This window comes from Fusarium poae, chromosome 4 (genome assembly GCF_019609905.1).
Source record: "Fusarium poae strain DAOMC 252244 chromosome 4, whole genome shotgun sequence".
In the NCBI taxonomy this organism is placed as follows: Eukaryota; Fungi; Ascomycota; class Sordariomycetes; order Hypocreales; family Nectriaceae; genus Fusarium; species Fusarium poae.
Genome location: NC_058402.1, coordinates 4,008,600 through 4,027,559, shown reverse-complemented (window position 1 = coordinate 4,027,559; position 18,960 = coordinate 4,008,600). Strand labels below are relative to the sequence as shown.

The 18,960-nt window shown below is 47.3% G+C and overlaps 7 protein-coding genes and 1 non-coding gene across 8 annotated transcripts; 2 read left to right on the top strand and 6 right to left on the bottom strand.

The window, feature by feature from the left end:
* Nucleotides 1-29: 29 nt before the first annotated feature.
* On the bottom strand, nt 30-2,840 carry FPOAC1_011363 (uncharacterized protein; the record flags this gene model as incomplete). The annotated part of the gene is made up of 5 exons (XM_044855742.1): nt 30-727; nt 1,057-1,268; nt 1,322-2,560; nt 2,608-2,741; nt 2,799-2,840. The coding sequence occupies 5 exons, from the start codon at nt 2,838-2,840 to the stop codon at nt 30-32; spliced, it is 2,325 nt and encodes a 774-aa protein (XP_044703055.1).
* Nucleotides 2,841-3,871: 1,031 nt separating this feature from the next.
* Nucleotides 3,872-5,370, bottom strand: FPOAC1_011362 (uncharacterized protein; the record flags this gene model as incomplete). The annotated part of the gene is made up of 2 exons (XM_044855741.1): nt 3,872-4,895; nt 4,991-5,370. The coding sequence occupies 2 exons, from the start codon at nt 5,368-5,370 to the stop codon at nt 3,872-3,874; spliced, it is 1,404 nt and encodes a 467-aa protein (XP_044703054.1).
* Nucleotides 5,371-6,062: 692 nt separating this feature from the next.
* Nucleotides 6,063-7,248, bottom strand: FPOAC1_011361 (uncharacterized protein; the record flags this gene model as incomplete). Its single annotated transcript, XM_044855740.1, has 4 exons — nt 6,063-6,237; nt 6,358-6,654; nt 6,729-6,844; nt 6,922-7,248. The coding sequence occupies 4 exons, from the start codon at nt 7,246-7,248 to the stop codon at nt 6,063-6,065; spliced, it is 915 nt and encodes a 304-aa protein (XP_044703053.1).
* Nucleotides 7,249-8,655: 1,407 nt separating this feature from the next.
* FPOAC1_011360 (uncharacterized protein) lies at nt 8,656-10,252 on the top strand (the record flags this gene model as incomplete). Its single annotated transcript, XM_044855739.1, has 3 exons — nt 8,656-8,977; nt 9,037-9,383; nt 9,434-10,252. The coding sequence occupies 3 exons, from the start codon at nt 8,656-8,658 to the stop codon at nt 10,250-10,252; spliced, it is 1,488 nt and encodes a 495-aa protein (XP_044703052.1).
* A 280-nt stretch (nt 10,253-10,532) lies between these two features.
* Nucleotides 10,533-10,622, bottom strand: FPOAC1_011359. Its single transcript has one exon. It is a non-coding gene; the product is annotated as a tRNA-Ala (tRNA).
* A 233-nt stretch (nt 10,623-10,855) lies between these two features.
* FPOAC1_011358 (uncharacterized protein) lies at nt 10,856-12,822 on the bottom strand (the record flags this gene model as incomplete). The annotated part of the gene is made up of 3 exons (XM_044855738.1): nt 10,856-11,043; nt 11,095-11,403; nt 11,457-12,822. The coding sequence occupies 3 exons, from the start codon at nt 12,820-12,822 to the stop codon at nt 10,856-10,858; spliced, it is 1,863 nt and encodes a 620-aa protein (XP_044703051.1).
* A 2,171-nt stretch (nt 12,823-14,993) lies between these two features.
* FPOAC1_011357 (uncharacterized protein) lies at nt 14,994-16,516 on the top strand (the record flags this gene model as incomplete). The annotated part of the gene is made up of 6 exons (XM_044855737.1): nt 14,994-15,458; nt 15,505-15,540; nt 15,591-15,609; nt 15,646-15,812; nt 15,883-16,316; nt 16,366-16,516. The coding sequence occupies 6 exons, from the start codon at nt 14,994-14,996 to the stop codon at nt 16,514-16,516; spliced, it is 1,272 nt and encodes a 423-aa protein (XP_044703050.1).
* A 299-nt stretch (nt 16,517-16,815) lies between these two features.
* Nucleotides 16,816-18,168, bottom strand: FPOAC1_011356 (uncharacterized protein; the record flags this gene model as incomplete). The annotated part of the gene is made up of 2 exons (XM_044855736.1): nt 16,816-17,833; nt 17,882-18,168. 2 exons carry the CDS (start codon nt 18,166-18,168, stop codon nt 16,816-16,818), a joined length of 1,305 nt encoding a protein of 434 aa, XP_044703049.1.
* Nucleotides 18,169-18,960: the final 792 nt, after the last annotated feature.

The window sequence follows — 18,960 nt, the reverse complement described above, 5'->3', positions numbered from 1 at the left end:
TGCTATCTAGCTCATGAATGTATGATGAACTACACAGCCTCTTTCGTTTCAGTTTTCTTTGCGTCTTCTTCGTACTGCTTCCATCGGTATTCTCTCTCGACTCCATTTCGTCGCTGTGCCGTGTCGCAGAGTTTCTCGTTGCCGCACTCGCATTCTGCACCAGGTCGAAGCCATCGATATGTAAGACTCCACCGAAGCTGTCGTAGTCTAACAGTACCATCAGGCAGAGTATCTGTCTTGCGGGATTTGATGCCATGGGTCCAGTGTAATCGTGAGTCGCCACTCATCTGCATCATACTCCGTGGTAATAAGTCCACCTCGATCTTCTCTCCTGTCTCTTTATTGGCAAACTGCATCATCAGTGGCGAGCCAAGAGATAAAGAGTAAAGCTGATCGAACGGGCCATGGGTGTCGACATGAGGTGGTATTCCAGTGCCCGGAGCATACTGTTGAAGACAGACTTGATCAGGTGGACGGCCTTCAGTGGTTGGTAGTAGAGGCACTAGCCAATCTGGAAAGGGCTTAAAAGGTGTTTCCTCATCGATTCCGAACGTCTTGTAGCTGAAAGTATAGCCATAGTGTAGTGACAGTCGTCCTGGACGAGTTGGCCATTCTAGTTCATTCTCAAAGATATGCGCAAGCTGTTGTTCATGCTCAGGTGTGATGAAGTCTTGTTGCATGAATATACCTGAAGGTGTGATCGGTAGTTCTTCCATTCTTCTAAGCGCTGTAACTGATCAACTTCCATTATTGTCGTTGAATGGTTCTGTTAAGTGAGGTTACTATTAGATTGTGGTTTGACTTTGCTCACGAGACAGTTCGAGTTTTCTAATCACGTGACCCTTCCTTTCTATGAAAGGTGAAAATAATAAATCGATTGACATGAGAAAAGTATCTTTTGATGAATGAAGTGGCCAGATTACGATCTCAAATATACTTCCTCATCAATCCCTTTAGTAAACCCACCGTTCCTCGCGTCCCAAAACTCTATCGGTGCGATATCGAAAAATCTCTCCATCGACCTCTCAGCTTCTGAAACGAGTTCTTCGCACGAACCGAGATTTGCCAAAACCTCACAGTCTTCAGCCCCATATAACGACTGACGGTAATGACTTCGGGCGTCCTCCATCCTAGATTCATCATTTTCGATCTCCTGATACTCAGGCTCGCCGCTGCAGGGAAGAGTTTCGTCTAAGTCGCGTTCCGGGAGGGCGATGAGATGAGCCGCCAGGATAGTCGCAGTAGACTCGCTTACAGGAGCGGAAATCCTAGGGATCATTAGCTTTATTGAAAGTGAATCTCGATTTCAGAAGTGGATTACCATCTCAAGGCTGGATTGTATATTGTTGTTTGATTCAGCACAAGTTCGTTGCACCATCGAGCGGAGTCTGCCAAATGCCGCCAGTTTAATGGCAGTAATGGCGAGGCCGAAGTCAAGATGCGTGTATCCTTCCCATGAATGAACTTGTCACTGAATTCTTTCAGTTGCTGTAGCCAACGCACATTGCGAACACTGAGACACGCAACAGAGTAAAGACAGCGATAGTACGCAAGATGCAACAAGGTTTCATGCAGCTGACAAGATTTCCTCTCAATCCCGACTGGTATCTCGCCTAGTAGGTCAGGCTTAAAATCAGGCTCTTCCAAGCCTTTGTGCCACTCGTCAAGCGTTCGGTAAAGACGCTCTTGCGCCGCTACTTTCTGGCTATAAGAAAATTTCGAGGCCCTAACAGAGTTCACTAGGTCGTACAATTTGCCCTGAATCTTGGCTAGCTCTGCTCTTGGCTGGAGTATTTCTCTTTCCAAATTCAAGTACGTTTGGACGTTTCCTCCACCCAGGCTGCAAGTCATTTCTTTAAGATCGTAGCCTATATCATGGTCTTGGAGAAGATACGGCTCGGATGCGATCAGAGATAAATCACGATCAATAATATAGGCGATCCAGAAGAGTCGTTCCCTGTTGTGACGCTCTACGGAAGGAAAACTGTGCGGCAATGGAATATGGAGCGTCATTCCATGAACCATCTTCACAGCCAAACCCATCAAGTGACTGGCGGATCGGGGGACTGGGCCAGCCATGAGAACCAGAATCAAACCGAGGGTGGTCCGGAGATTTAGGAAGAGCGGCTTTTGACAAACGAACTTAGATACGGCCGACTGGACATTTGCAATGCAGGAGAATTCCGTTCCTTTGCAATAGTCTTGGGTCCTTTCCCAAAAGGTATATCGGATAGCTAATGCAATAACAACATTGATAGCGGCCCAGTTATCGTGTGTGCGTTCTTCAGGCATATTGTACCACCTCTCGACCATCAGTTTGAATTCGAACTCGTCAAACAATGGCATGCCTGTGTTGAATATGCCAAAGTAGTCGTCAACATAAGCCTTCACTTGTTCGTAGGGCGGTAGAGTGAAGGGATCTGCTCGATTGGAAGTTATAACTTCTTCATAGGGTTCTACCTTGATAAGTTGAGTGCTACCAGCGGCGATGGGGTCGACCGGTGTGGTTCGTCGTATTTGCTCTTCAAGAGCCTTGAGGCGACGTTCAATGCCAGTGACCCTATCGTTGTCAGATCTATGAAACACTTTCTACTGATCTTCGCTCACCTATCACTTGATACTTCTCGAACGGAGAGTATGCTTGGTGTCCATACACATGAGACCATGTGAAATACACAGTTGGAACATTTGGGCTTCCTTGTATCACACTTGTACTTTTTCTCAAGACAAAAGTCACAGCCCTGCGCAAGTTAACTCATTGAACTATAATACATTGTCAATGCATTATTCCGACGAACCTTTCTACGCTCGAGGCCCCGGACATCGTTTGATCGATCCATGATTTAATGATTATCGCCCGTGAATTCAATGAACAAGTTTCGAACAAGCTCAAATGTTTGTGGTCCCGTCGCCGTGTCTTTCTTGGTGATTGGAAAAAATAAAAGGATAAAGGAAGTTAAATCCAGGGTCTTGGTGTTTTATCACGCTACTATCCTGTTGTCCCAGCAATGTCAAAACAATCAGGGGGAGGTCTCTCATCACCTAGACTAGGTAGACTACAGCTTAACTGACCACCCCACATAACTATAGTTAGTTGACCTGACCATTTTTATGGGTCCTTGACCATGATATTGTTAACATTGCCTTATAAGAAATATATCTAAAGACAAAATAAGACATATAATCTTGATGATACACTTTGAATACATTTTAAGAACTTAAGAACATGCGATACCAAGTGACAAAAGGCACAAAAGGTTATACATTCAGGTCAAAGACCCCCACATCAATGGTCAGGTGAAGTGAGAGGGCAATGGTCAGGTCAGGTCAGTTTAACCCTGCACTCTATTATAAATGGGAATTGCCCAACGCTGTTCCCCTATAGTCCATCTATCTCACACTTGTAGAAATGAAGATTAATAATTGGATATCCGATATCTGAGAATAGGATCGAAACCTTGTTATGCGATTCATAGACGTCATAGAAATACGTGGCAATACTGCACTTTCTGCACAGCTCAACCTTTGCATCTAACAACATACCGTGTCCTTCCATCCACAACACATGTAAACAGTAGTAGTGAAAGTTGTTAGTTTGCATTGACCAAAACTGCGATAGGCGATCTGACTACTACTAACGCCTCAAACTATGGGTTACTAGAATGGATAACAAAGGAATGTTGACAATTGTTTGTGAATGGCACACTAGATAGCTTTGGCTCAAACCTGCAACAAAAGAACAATTGAAATCTGGAAACATAGGTAGTCTGTTTCATCACTCTCAATGCTAAACCAACTCATTCTAACCAAACAACCGGAGAAAATCCTAACCAAGACAAACTGAAAACCATGATCGTAAAAGACAGACTTTTCAACGCCTCTTCCAGAAAAAAACAAGAATCAAAACATTGTAAGAAAGTTTTAAAGCTCCAGCGACAATGAATGCAAGCCAAAACTGATCCAAACCCGCAAACAACCCAGTGACATATAATCCCACACAACTTCCTATCGTCTTGACGATATTCACAACACCCATTGCTGAAGTGCGTTCATGATCCAGGACCCCGGCCGAGATGAACGCTTGACGAGGCGCACTATCGATTTCTCGGGTGACGATGCGGAAAATGAAAATAACGAGGGCGACGTATTTGTTCCCGGGGACGCTGACCATAAGAAGGGAAGCAGAATTGATGGTGTGGCATAGCACCATGGTCTGTACTTGACCGATGGAGCGTGAAAGAGGGGACGACGCGAGATTGAGGATCGATGAGATGATGCCTGCTGTAAAGGTTGCAGATCCCAAAGCGCCTTCAGGCATGTCATACTCGCGTTTGAAGAAATAAATCATCCAAGAGATCTGCGCGAGACCGGAACCAACAAAGTCCAAACCCATGGCGATGGAAAGCTTCCACATGAAATCGAACGACTCGCGGGTGAAGAGACGTTTTTCCTGCACATCAGCAATAATTTTTGCTTGAGACTCAGGATTCTGCAAATCATCAACAACACCACCATAGTTAGGGATATTCTCCGTCAAAAGCGGCGCATCCTCTTCCTCATCGGCCTCCACAGGGTGAAACCCGGATGGAGGCGTAGCACAATGCTCCTTTTGCTCAACAATTCGCTCAACATCCGCACTCAAAAACAGAGAGCATATCAATTTGATGAGACCAATGACGGCATAAGCGAGAAACACCATGCGGTGACACGAGACCTTTTCCAGACCCGCGTCCTGAAGAGCGTTGATGACCCAACCGGTGAGGAGATTGCTTGCGGCGGTGCCAAACATGCCTAACATGGACCACCAGGCAAACATTTCGTTGCATGTGTGAGACGTGCTCAGTCGAGCAATTGCTGATTCCTCAATTGCTTTGAAGGGATCAATTTCGTTGGCACTAAACAGTTAGTTAAGCATAGTAACATGAACGCAAACACAAGAGCAAACCAAACATTCATGTATGATTAAGAATTGACCGTGAAAAAAACATACCTCGGATTGATGACTGCTACAATACTCGCAAGTAATAACAGCCAGAAATTCTCCAAATACGCAAACGCCACACCACCAAGACACATCAGCAATGCGCCGACTGCAGCAGTCCATCGAACGCCAACACGATCACCGACCCAAGTGAGGACAAAGCTAATAGCAAGGTCGCCCACGAGAGTCAGTGTCATGAAAAGTCCGATTTGGTTATCATGAAATCCCAGCGCATTGAGATATAGCGCTAGGATGAGGGTGGTGCCACCATAGCCTAGCAGGCGGATGAATCGGAGAAGTATGAGGATCTTCAGGTCCCGGCTCGATTGCCACAGGACATCAGCGCCGATGGAAGAGAGAAAGCCTCTTGCAGGTTTCCATCCGGCCATTGTGAGGGGGAAGATGGGAAGGGAGGATAAGGAAGACTACTCTGGGTGCGAGCAGCTGAAGGAATTCGGGGGGAGGAAGGCTTTGTGAAGCCCGGGTATGTACAAACAAATGGATGAACAACAGAGTAATCCCGTCGACCCTTCTCTTGCAAACCACGCTCGAGATAAATACTCAATTCAAATCCTTCAACAGAGTTTTCTGGCATCTTCATCGATCGAGTCAAGCGGCCAATCCGTCGATTAGACTAACTGGATTAGACCAACTCCATCTCCGCCAAGGACGGCACGCGCGGTAAAGTACAGTAGAGTACATGTGTGTGTTGAATCATGTAATTCTGGAAAGGCCGCGGCTGCTAAGCCTAACCAAGGTACTCAGGGTTACAAACATGTCAAGGGGCGGTGTCGTCAGCTAAGAGGAGGACTCCACAGTGGCTGTCTTAAACAAGCTAAACCGACAGCTGACACAGGCGAATGATGTTCCAAATATGGTCTCTGTGTGATTTTAAAGTGCTCTCCTTGGCTGGGACTACAGGACTAGGGCCGCTACGACTGAGCAAGTCATACATGGCACAGCACACGTCGTATCAAAGGTGTCTATTCAAAGGATATGACGGCTCTGAGGCTCCTCCCCACGAGCGCATCAAGAAAACAAAAGGCCCTGTCTGTCTCGCTTCCCTGCTGTCTGAATCCCCTCACGGAAGCGCCCAATTCTTTTCACGCAAGGGCATCTCCTCACCAGAACCGACATTGCCATCCTGGACCCTGCGCCATGCCTCGTATTCAGCAAAGCGCTTCTGAGCATATCCCGCGTAGTCAAAGTCGATAGTTCCGGTCGCTGTCTCAGCTTGGATGAGAGCGCAGAGACCCCTGTCGCGGAGTCGGGTTAGTCAGATATGCAAAATGTCTTGAATGGATGGATGTGTGTCTCGCCTGCCTGTGTACCGACGCACAAGACATGGTAGCACAGCTTGGTGTAACGGAACTTACCAGTAAAACCCAGGGAATCCCCTGTAATCATCAACCTGACGCATGAGCTTCTCCACCTGGGCATCATTGGGAGCCGGCAGATCTGATGCTGTCTTTCTCGCGAAGTGACAATCGGTTACATGGCAGTCTCGTTGGTGTTGGTGTTGCCGATGAAGATCGGCGTGCGTCTTGAGGTACTCATGAACAAAGTCTCGGCGGGTTGACGTGCTTGGCAGCTTGGAGTAGTCACACTCGAAGCCAGTCCATTCGGCGAAATGATTCGCAAGTTCAAACGCCCGAGGGCAGTAAGTGGCATGTCTGTAACACAGAGCACAAAAGGGTTACTCCGTGTTCGGCCGAGCTTGACAGACTTTGGATGGGTGCCGACTTACTCGTAATCTATGAAGCGCACAGTTGCGACATCTGTGGCCCCATTCGCAGCCTTCATGCCATCAGCCGACTCTTGTACAATAATGTTGCCACACAAAAGGTCACCGTGGCCAAGCACCTGAACTCACTCACATGTTAGAAGGTATCTAGACTAAAGCAAACAAGATGAGAGCAAAGGCAAATGCAACGACGTACCAGGGGTTCCGGCATAACATCAGTGGGCAGCAGCTTGTCGGTTAGGTACTGAAACTTTTCTTGCAGGTCTTCGATCTCGGCCTTTGACCGCTTCGAACTATTGGAGATTGCATTAAGCCATTTCTTTGCAGTCGACCACACACTCGCCTCGTAGTCAAGCTCTTTCCTGGCTCCTTGAAGAATGACAGGTTGAAGCAGGGTGTGCCACCTTGCCAGCTCCCTTGCAACCCCACGGAAGATTTCTGTCTTAGACACATCGCCTTCAGAACAGACACTACCAGGAATGAACTGGTATGCATGACCATTGGTGAAGCGGCAAAGTGGCATGGATGATAGGCCGCGATCGGCCAAAAGCTTGTGCACCCATAGCTCCTCTTTTTGTCGCAGGTGGTGTTAGACATGGGTCAAAGAAGGGAAGTTCCAGACGAGACAGTGGGACATAAAACATACTGTTGCGATCAATCGTGATGTCGGTGCCATCTCCATAGACCTTGACTAGCACAGCGTCTTGGTTGAGGGATTGATTGGTGACTTTGAACAACTGTCAAATTTCAGCATGTGTAGACTAATGATGCTGAGACAGACAAGCCTCAAAAAGAAAGGCTGGCGCTGGGTGGGAATGATAAGGGTTCGGTTCTCACACTGTTTGTCGTTCCTTGGGCCAGAGGTTGGATACGCAGATCTATGTCAGCCTCAGCAACATGGGGGAAAAGATACGGAACAAAGGGTAGGATAGATGCATTAGAGGCATCGGAGCCATCAAAGACATGGTCTAGGAACGGGATCTCCATCTCCTCTCGATCGGTATGATAGATGCAGCGAAGTAAGTGGACTACCTAGGTAGGTAGTCTAACAAGTTAGATATGAGAGAAAAAGAAACGACAAGAGAAAAGCAGGCGGCTTAAAGTAGCCACAACTTGGCCGAGAGGTAAGACGGGAGAAGGGCGGCCTTCCCGCCTTGAAGCCCGATCCAAGTCCAATGAGGAGACTTGTTCTTTTAGGTACTAAGGCAAGGGAGGGGGGGCCCTTCTGAGACTGCATGAAGCTAGGGGAGTTATAGGGGCTGGTATACGCTAATTGCCTGCCCGTAGCCTGCTTAGGCTGCCCGCCACTACGGGCGCATTCCTTCCCGCTGTGTTACTAAAGCAGGGAGGCATGGATACTTCTTTTAAGACATTTCAGCCCATGATTGGAGGGCGATCCAAGACACTCGCATCTGTTTTGGGCCTTTTTGGGTCACACCAAAACACGGCACATCCCAAGGTCCGACCCGATATCAATCAGAATAAGCAAGCAACCTACTAACTAAACTTGATTATGTACTATCAATCTTCCCTCGGGAATGTTTCTCTTCACCGGTATTTCCTGCCTCCGTGTCTTGCAATCTTCAAACTATCGAAAACTAATGCACGCCATGGCGATCATGACGGATACCCAGAGACCTGTTCCCCGTCACAATTACGTGTGACGACATATGTCCTTGATTACACTGCATGCTTTGCAACATTTGCATTGCCTGAAGCCACAGTTAGCCAGCATGGAGAGGAGAGAGAGAAGCAACTCTCCATTTGATCTACCAGTTGTTGAACGCTAAACAGGGTCTTTGTTGGGAAATGGAGGGATACGAGCTACTAAACAGATTAGCTATATAAGAACGAAAAGGCACACGACCACCTTCTCGAATCAACTCATCATTTATTTCCTCATCTGTGTGGTAGTACAACAGCAATTATCATGGCCTCCTCTACTCCCAAGCCGACAAACAGTCTTCTCTACAAAAACTTTCAAAAACACCCTGCAGCTCTCATTGAATCCACTTCGGGCATCTACCTCAACACGACCGATGGCCGCCGTATCCTCGACGCGACCAGCGGTGCGGCCGTCGCCTGTCTAGGCTACAACAACAAGGATGTTCAACAAGCTGTTGTTGAACAGCTGGTCAATGTTCCCTACTGTCATCCTGGTTTCTACAAAACCAAAGCAGCCGAGGATCTTGCCGATTTCCTGGTTGAGTCGACGAATGGCTTGATGTCCAAGGCGGTCTTGTGCGGATCAGGTGAGTCGGAGATACACAGTTGTCAAATTTCATAGCCATTACTGACTTGCGTTGCACAGGTTCCGAAGCTGTCGAGGTTGCCCTCAAACTCGCAAAGACTCACTTCTCACACCTCGCTATCCCACAGACAGAGCGAAGCCACTTTATCGCTCGTGTAGGAGCATGGCACGGTGCAACGTTGGGTGCCCTGACCCTGGGCGACTTCAAGGTCCGAAAGGATCCGTTCGTGCAGTTGATCTCACAGAATTCGTCTCAGGTGTCAGCCTGCAGCGAATATCGTGGTCGAAAGGACGGTGAAGATGACGAGACGTATGTGAAGCGACTGGCGCAGGAACTCGACGATGAATTCCAGAGAGTCGGTCCTGAGAAGGTTTGCGCTTTTGTGGCCGAAACCGTTGGCGGTAGTGTAAGTTTATCGGTCTGTATATGCGCTGTGCCTCGACTAACATCCGACAGGCTAGCGGGTGCGCCATGCCGATCAAAGGCTATTTCCCAGCCATGAAAGCCGTTTGCGAAAAGTATAACGCTCTTCTCATCCTCGACGAAGTCATGTGTGGTATGGGTCGCACAGGCACCCTTCACGCGTGGGAGCAGGAAGATGTTGTCCCCGATATCCTCGTGGTTGGCAAGGGTCTCGGTGCCGGATACGCACCTGTCTCAGCAGTTCTCATCAACGCCAAACTCGTCGAGTCCTTCCAGAAGTCCGGAAAAGGTTTTGCCCATGGACAGACATACATGGCTCATCCCCAAGCTGCCGCAGCCGGTCTCAAGGTCCAACAGATCATCCGTGACGAGAACTTGCTAGCGCACGTTCGCACCATGGGCGAGTACCTCGGCTCACGTCTCAAGGAGCGTTTCCTTCCCATGCCATTTGTCGGCGACATTCGAGGAAGGGGTCTCTTCTGGGCCATCGAGTTTGTCACTGACAAACAGACCAAGATGCCATTCCCGTACAGCTTGGGTCTAAACAGCATGCTTCACTCTCGAGGAATGAGCGCAGGCTATGAGATCGCTCTGTTCAACGCCAACGGTGGCTACGACGGGTACAGCGGCGACCATTTCCTCATCTGCCCTCCTTTCATTGTGACCAAGGCTGATGTTGATGATATTGTTGAGCGAACTGCGAGAGTGGTCGAGGATACTTTTGCTGAGTTGGTCAATTCTGCTGTTTGGGAGAAGGTCACTTTGCAGATGGAGATTGACAACAGCCGTGAGGTGAAGGCATTGGATGCGGCTCCTGCTGTGGGTGTTGCTGTCGGTGTGGCTGCTCAGTGAGCTGTAGTGAGATGAGGTTCGGGATCCGAAAGTTATAGAGTTGCCTATAAATCGTTTATGCATGTTTTAGATGTTTAATAATATTGGAGTTCTTGTACGAGTGCTGCGTTGTCAATTCTGAGTTTGACGAGTAGCGGTTTTCGTGATTCTGCATCCAAAGTAGACTACTTTTTCCTCCGTCTTCTACATATGGAACGTCAACCTGTGAGTAACAAAAAAAAACAATCCAGCTGATGAACACACAAAAAGAGGATATTTGGTGGATTTTAACCACCTATGTTGGACGAACAGGGAATCGAACCCTGGACCACTCCCAGATTATTCGGTCGAATTATGCTAAGGGAGTATTATACCACTAAACCATTCGCCCGGAATTTATTGAAGGCATGCTCAACAATTAATGCTCAACAACGGCTGGGGCAACATTTACAACAACTACTCACCCTTGGCGTAACACAACTGTAATCATCCGTACTTGGTGGTTTGATCAAAGGATATGAGTTTATAATCATTCATTATTCGTATGCTTTCATGATAGGTTACTACCAAAATCTCCTCTAACCAGGGTATCATCCAGTCTCTTCCACTCTTCCACAACATATTCTAATGGTGCCTGTGGATATTGGCAGCACTCGCGCGACGGCTTGCAGATGGTGTGCCACGGGGAGTTCCACGAGGTGTAACACGACTCTCTCCAAAGAAACGGTTCGAGTTGCTGTACTGTCGTGCACCGTAACTGGGACGAGCAGCGACAGGAGGACGTTCAACATCTTCAACGGTGCCAGCAGAGCCTGATATAACGTTAGTGTCTGTGTACTCTGAATCGGACCGAAATAACTTACTCCTTCGTCGAGCATCGTAGGCGACGCTGCCACGACGTCCATGCTCAACATTCTCCTTCTTCTCGCCAGCCAGGCGCTGGGCAAAGGGTGATCGTGCTCGCAGGGCGGGTCCCTTCCAGTAAATGACATAGACAGCTACGACAAGAACGAAAGAAATACAGAAGAGAATCGTTGAGGCATATTCCAAGTTCTTGCCAGAAGATGCGCCAATATTCGAGAAGAATGGAATGGCAGGAAGTGTGAGAACACCAGCGAGAAAATCTCGAGCCCAACCGTTACCTCCAGTGGCGGAAGCAGAGTAAGGACCGTCTATAAATTGTTAACGGATGAAACTTCATTCACTTTTCTAGAGAAATACTTACAAGCACAAATCATGTAATCAATAGTAGCCATGTAAATAGCATAGTTGGCAATACCGACAATCGCAGCAAAGATCATGGAGCCAATCCAGTGGATAGGAGGGCCTTGGATAGTCCAAGCGAATCCAATAAGACCGATGGGCAAGCAAGGGGCAGTGTACAGTAGGAACCACAATCGTGATTCATACTGAGCGCGCTCATCATTAGGCTTTTCTCGTCGCTCTTTAACATTCTTCTTGATGGATGGAATGAATAACAACCAAGCGATGACATAGCCAACACCGATGGCGCAGAAGCTCAGACCGACCTGAACAGCATCAAAGCCCCATTGTCCATAAACGAGGGCAAAGGACTGAATGAACATGAAGATCAGAGCGTCGGAGAAACCAGACAGAAGAGACAGAACCAGCACGATGGGCTCAGTGAGGAACATTTTGAAAGGTCGGGTCCAAGTGATGAGAATCTCCTTGGCGGAAAAGCGCTCGCGGAAGGGGACAAGCTCGTCAGGGCCCCATACGTTGGCACCTGTCTCCTTTCTTCTCTTCTTGGCGATACGGTTCATAAGGATGGTGCTTCGCGTTTCGGGGACAGTCAGGAAGTGGACGATTTGAACAAAGCCGCCAAGGATGAGCTGGATCCAGATGGACCAACGCCACGCGAGGTACTGCTCGCAGAAGCCACCAACGATGGGACCCAGCACGGAACCACCGACGGAAGAAAAGACAACATATGCAACAGCGTACTGCTGATTGTCCGACTCCCACATGTCGGCGATCATACCGAGAGTGACAGAGCCACCAGCCGATGAGAGACCACCAAGTGCACGGCCAACCAAAATAGAAGCAAAGTTGGGCGCCAACGCAACAGGGAGTTGCCAGATGTTGACGAGGAGCAGAGAAGCCTGCATGATAGGCCATCGTCCAAACTCTTCGGACCAAGGCGCCCAAAGCTCACAACCAAAAGCATACAAGACCAAAAAGATCATAGCACCGCATCTAGCTGCCTGAGCGCTAACACCAAACTCCTCAGAAATACCAGGGATGGCATTCGAGTAGAGTGAAGTGTTAAAGTTCATCGAGACTTGGACCCAAAAGACAACGGTGAGGATATACCATTTCTTCCACTTGGGAAAGGAGTAGCCGAGCTCATCGTAGCAATCATCCTCTGTTATCTCGTACTTGTCGTAGGTACCGAGCTTTTCGAGGCGGGCGCCGTTGGTGTTTGTGTTGTTGTGTGGCCTACGTTCGTCACCACTGTGGTCTGTTGAGCCATCGAGAGCACCGTTGTGTTCCTCTAGACGCGAGTTGGCGACGTGCAGATCATTTTGGTTGATGACCTGAGGTGGGTCATCAGAGAAGTGAGTTGGCATTTTGGACAAGACAATTGGTCTGTCTACCAGATAAGAAGAGATGATGGGATAGTGTTATTAAGGTTAATTATCTGGGGATGGGGGAGCAGCTTATTTAAAAGCCGGGGATAATACAGACAGCATCTTGTCTTGTAAGATGCTGTGAGTACATAGTATCCAGGTAATTGGGTGACATATCCACTCTTGACATCATTCCCAGAAGAAAAGATGATCCCCCGGAGATGGCGTCGTTGACGTGGAGTTGGTTAGTCAGTTTGTGGAGTTGAGGATTGGTTGTGCCGCTCTATCCGGAGTTACTGAGAAAGGGACGTGAGAGATCAACGGTCAGTGGTGAGATGACGGGTTACCCAGAGTGGACAAGTTTAGCGGTTGTGGTCATTTCATCACGCATCCAACGCCGCTGATCGAAAGACTGGGGTGCATCTGTCTTTTGTTGTCTAAAGGTGACGGTAAAGTGAGAGATTGGAGAATGAGACTCGGCCGAGTCATGAAATGACGTATGAGAAATAATTGATCAATGGGTTCTCTCAAATAAGGCATGTAACCAGTAATTTCTATCTCAATATTACTACCGACTGTAGAAATAAAAACTCTTCCAATCGGTCAAAGCGAGACATCTCCAGGCAGCAGAATTATTTTCTTTCTCTCTCTAAACTCCACAATGACATGACTTGATGGGATCGAATCGAACTCTTCAAAACTAAATTGACTAAGGCCTGCTTATTCCCCTTTGTTAAACACATGATTGCGTCATATTTGTAACCCTCCCTTTTCCCGCGTTTTAACCCCTGATGGTCAAAGTCAGGTCTGGTCTGGTGAAAGGATTTGATGTCTACAACTTGGAAAGCCAAGATGCCAAGATAAAGACGTGCCGTTCTGGGCGATCGCAGCTGAACTCTAGGCATTTCCTTGGCGGATTGGGACAATAAGAAATAAACTTGATGTACTCTTTACAGAATACCTGGAGTTTCTTTTTTCTTGCTCGCATGCATCTTGCAGAGCCTCTATCGGAAATTACGATGATAATTAATTCCCATAAGATACAAAACAAAAAAGACCCGAATTATTATCTTGTTCAGTTCCAATCGGTCAAATTCTCGGTCGTCTACTCCATGGGGATTTTAATCAAGCGGAGCCTCAGGCATGGGGGTACCAGGGCTTTATGTCGCTGCCTATTTCATTTTATTCTAGTGGAGATTTTCTAACAAATATTGTGAAAAATCTTCTGAGTCCATCACGAGAAGTTGGGTTTTGGTGTTGAAATTTTCCTCTTGTTCTGACTGGATAAAACAGGTAAAGTAAGCTCTATGTTAGTGCCGATTATCGGTGACGTCATGATGAAGCCACTGACATGGTGCATCTATCGTCCGTCTATACAGGCCAGATGAGATCAACCTCGGGCAAGCGCTGCAAGGTTAAAATTGCAGTCAAAGGGACATCAGATTAATAGGGTATTGCAGTCGACTGAATACATTCATAAAACAATATTAAATCAGACCTTTCAAGTTAAGAATCAGTGGGATATCGTTATAAATTTAGGTGCAGCCTGACTACCCTACACCTCTACAATATTGTCGACACTAAGCATGGAAAGATAAAGGTTGAACGAGGCCATAAAGACAGCGACGGCTGCTAATAATCATGATTTTGTCGGCTGTTAGCCATCCTGCCATCTCAAAGAGATTATACGTTTCGTCCGTAATATTTTCCGTTGCCCATGTCTTTTTATGTATCTGTGGCAAGGAGCTGTCATCATATTCGACGCCTCACAAATCACAAATATGGGGCATCGATTGGGATGAATGTCTCAGTAAGAAAAGCAATGCAATGCAACCAACAGAAGGAATTGGACAACAGGCCAATCATCTTAAAAAGGTAAGCAGAGTTGATGGTCAAATGAATACATAGGCGCATATCTCTATCTTGAGCAAAAGTTAACAAACATCTATTCTAGACACCCAACAGTAAATATCATGAAATACCTTAGTAGGTAGAATAGAGTTCTGGATCAACAGCCACGTGTGGCGCCTTATCGATAACTGCCTATCAAAATCAAAATGAGTGAAATGATTTCATTTTAGTGCCACACGATTTTCATTCTCTGTCAACATCAACATCAACACCAAAAAAACTTGACAAGCGCATGACACGACACCACAACAGCCATAACCATGTCGGCTCTATTGAGGTCAATCAGGCCTCTGAGCCATTTCGTCAGTGTCGGTCTGCGAACAGCACCAACTCAACAACGTTTTGCGAGCAAAAAGACCAAAAAGGCCAAATCACAAAAGGAGAAGAACAACAAACAGAAAGTAGTCGCTCATGACAAAAGACTCACAGATGCACGAAACAGATCGCTCCAACAAGAACCTGGACTGGCTGAGCCCGATGACCCTCTCAAATCACCTATGTGGGGTTTAACGAGTGTGAAGAACAGAAATTGGGTTCCTACGACGATGAGGCGAATTGATGCCATCAGATTGGCAAGAGAACAAGACGCAGCTTTCGCAGCCGCCACGGAGGATAAGTTCAACGAATTGTGGGCTGAAGTTACGCAAAATTGGCATAGCATATTCTTCCAAATGGACGGATTCCTAGAGATGCAAGATGAGATATTGATTCGACCCACAGATACAGTGCGTTTCTCCCTATCTTCCTTACATAGAGATATGACATGTGTAGCAGCTGGTTGAATTGACGACATTACAGGATTCGTCAGTAAGTCATTATCAAGACATTGACTATTTCCCCATCTAATCTTATTTCAGGGTACGATTGCTTTCCCCAGTGCAGCAATAATCAAATAAACTAAAACAGTTCTAGGGTTTGTAAGCATGCAATCTCTCCAAGGTTTTCTCCGTATAGCCCTCCACAACTGGCTGAAGACCGTCAACAGCGTGTCGGAAGTCCCGGTATGGGAGGAGATGATTTCCCCCTCTGGGAATTATCCTTGGATGCGCTGTTTCAGCTCCATATTGCAGTATGGCAGAGTATGTCCTGTGCCGTGTCATGCCCGAGACCAAGGATGCGTGTGACTGACTTAGAAACCAAAACAAACAGCCTTTGCTACCTCACGACCGAATCTTTGTTAGATACAAATTATCTCAGGAACCGACTTACGAATCGCATAACCAGCACCATTCAATTCGTCTAATCTCCTCAATTTTGTCCGCTACGACATACCGCGAAGTTGCGCGCTCCTCCGACCTATTTGATTTCCTTGATCACAACAATGACTATATGACACCTATCAGCAAGGAAGAATTCTCACCACTGTGCGATGAATTGCGTGACGTGTGGAGTTCCCAACGACGTAACACGCGTGCTGGGTTCGATCGGGTCATGGATAACATCTGGACAGTTATCCGCCATATTGAGCTCGTGAAGTCACAGATGGTTAAGGATGAACCCAAATCTGAGTGTGGGAGTGAGCCCAGATCCCAGATCGCGACGAGTGACGAGTTACAAGAAGCTATCGACAGTTATCGCGTCGAGTGACGAGTTACAAGAAGCCATCAAAAGTTACGTACCCCATCTCGACAGTCGATCGAGGATCTCTGGCCAGCCCCCTGCCAGCGTGCTGAACGAAATGCGGAGGAATATGGAGGGAGAGAATCCTAGTGACGATGATGTTCTTGAGGATTTTCGTGCCGAACACGCCGCATGGGAGACTAAGGATGAGGTCGACAAGTAGGGTGGGATCAAGCCTGAAGCTGGTATCACCTTCGTGATATCAGGGTACGGCGCCAGGCGATGCCGCGTCACCCCTAAAAGCGGATGCGCCGGTTGATGATGCGACGAAGCACAAGCCTCGACGATGGACTTTGTCTTTGAGGTGGGACGCTTTCGGTTGTAAGAATAGAACGACTCAGCTTATATTCAATGGCCCAAATTGAAGGGCGGGTTTGAAATGTATTACAATTATCAATACTACTCAACAAAAACAAATTCTATATGCTATGTATACTGTGCTAATGCAATGTCAGATTGTCTTCACTCCTGAATAATAACCGGTCTATTATGCCACTTCAACTCCCCTTCTTTAAAGCTCGGCTCGGGCAACCAACTCAGCGTAAAGGCCTTTAGAATTGTCGGACAACACATGTGCTTGGCCAGAATGGTATCACCGTTGATGTACGGCAAAAGATACTGGTCCAGCAACTTCCAGAAGATGTTGTCCCACATGACAGCTCGTGTCGACGTGCCAGCCAGCTTGACATCGTTGGTGACGTGGGCAAGACGAATGTTCTGGTACTCATCAAAGGCTTTTGTTAGGTCCTTGACATCGGGGTTTTGGTTTTCGAGGTGAAGTTTGCGGAGGAGGTTGATTAGCACAACAGTAGACTGCCATCCTGTGTTAAGACCGAACCCGATGTTGGGTGTCATCTTGTGCACTGCGTCACCGAGAAGAACAACGCGGTCTCTAGACCAGGTCTTTGCAACACCTTCTTCGAATGGAGCAGTGTAGAACCACTTCTTAGACTCCCAGACCTGCTTGAATGTGACGCCAGGTGCCATGTAAACATTCTCGTACTTCTTGGCCAGTTCATCAGCCTGCTCATTGGTGATCCAGTGTCTTCCCGTGGTCGGCTTGTCGAGCTTGAGATAAATTGTAAAAAAGTATTTTTTGTGCGAGGGCATGATAAGCTGGGTGCTGAATCCTTCCGAGTGGCACTCGTAGTCTGTTCCCTCGATGAGATCTGTCGAGAGCTCTTCACCATGGCCATAGAAGCCGTAGAATGTAGTCTTAAAGTCTTCGTTCTTGGTCTCGCTTTCTTTGGTCTCTTCGTTGACAAAGTCCCTGGTGATACTGTTGATGCCGTCTGCGCCGATGAGGATGTCTGCATCGTATGTGCTACCGTCTGAGCAAATGACTTCGACCCCCATGGGCTTGGATGATATGGATGTGACTTGCTTGTCGAGCAAAAGTTGGTTCGTTATATCGGAGAGGTTATCCTTGAGTAGGTTGACTAGGTCGCCACGCTGGAAGAGCATCCATTCATGGCCATGGCTAAGGAAGTTAGTATTATCACTGCAGTCATTGAATGGATCAACTTACTATTCACCAATATTCTTAATCATGTCACTCCAACTCATTACAGAACCATCACGTCGGAGATTGCACTTCTTGGCCATAGGTAGATGACGGTCATAGGCATCCTTGAGAAGACCGAGCTGATCCAAGATGCGAGAGCTGTGAGGCCAGATACAAACGGAGGCGCCCCAATTGAGATCGGCTTCTTTTCGGCGCTCAAGAATCTTGTATTCAATTCCAGCTCGCTGAAGGGATAGGGCAGCGAGGAGGCCTGTTGGGCCAGCGCCGACGATGAGGACTTTGAAACCCATTTCGACAATATAGATGAAACAAAAGACGAGAAACAGAAACGAAGGGGAATTCTTGTGATTTTTTATTAGTTTCTGGACCTCCTATCCTATCTACCAACATACCTACAGTCGCTGCAGTGCAACTCGATTGAACTAGCGATGCTACCCCAGGTGCCCATTCATGGTTCGATACAAGGTTAATACCCTTGCCAGTATCCAGAACCGTTGGACCTAGACTTTGGGATCGGCACTCGCTTGTAATTTAGTTAGGCCTTCCAGCGACTTGCTATTCGACAATACGAGACCCTTGAGGAAAGGAGGAATCGTTTCATGTAGCTGAAGGAAAAAGCTTGACTGCCGAACGCAACGCTGTAAATTGTGATGCTCAAACGCAATTCGGATCCAACTCCCCGGAATTAGTGTACTACTCTTGACCGGTAACGCCGGATAGTCAATTGCGTTATCCTATTTCTGTTGAGAAATTCTAGCACACGGGATCTTAGCTGACGCTAACCTGTCTTCTATGCACAAAGCTAGTATAGACACCCAAGATCGGAGCTATTATGGAGTCTGATAGATAGGCTCTCTAAGTTGCTGTACCAAGGCCATCCTTTGGTAATGCAAAAGACTTAATGCTGAATGCCTAAGAGGTAAAACAATTTCTCTTTTATGCCTTGGTCAACGCCGGTATTCTTAGGCCTTCCATTTACTGCATCCTGCATAGACCTATTGGGTCTCAAGTTTTCTGCCGTCCCCTCCTCATTTTCCGGATCACCACGAGGGATCTCCAATTGCATGCCAGTCAAGTTCGCC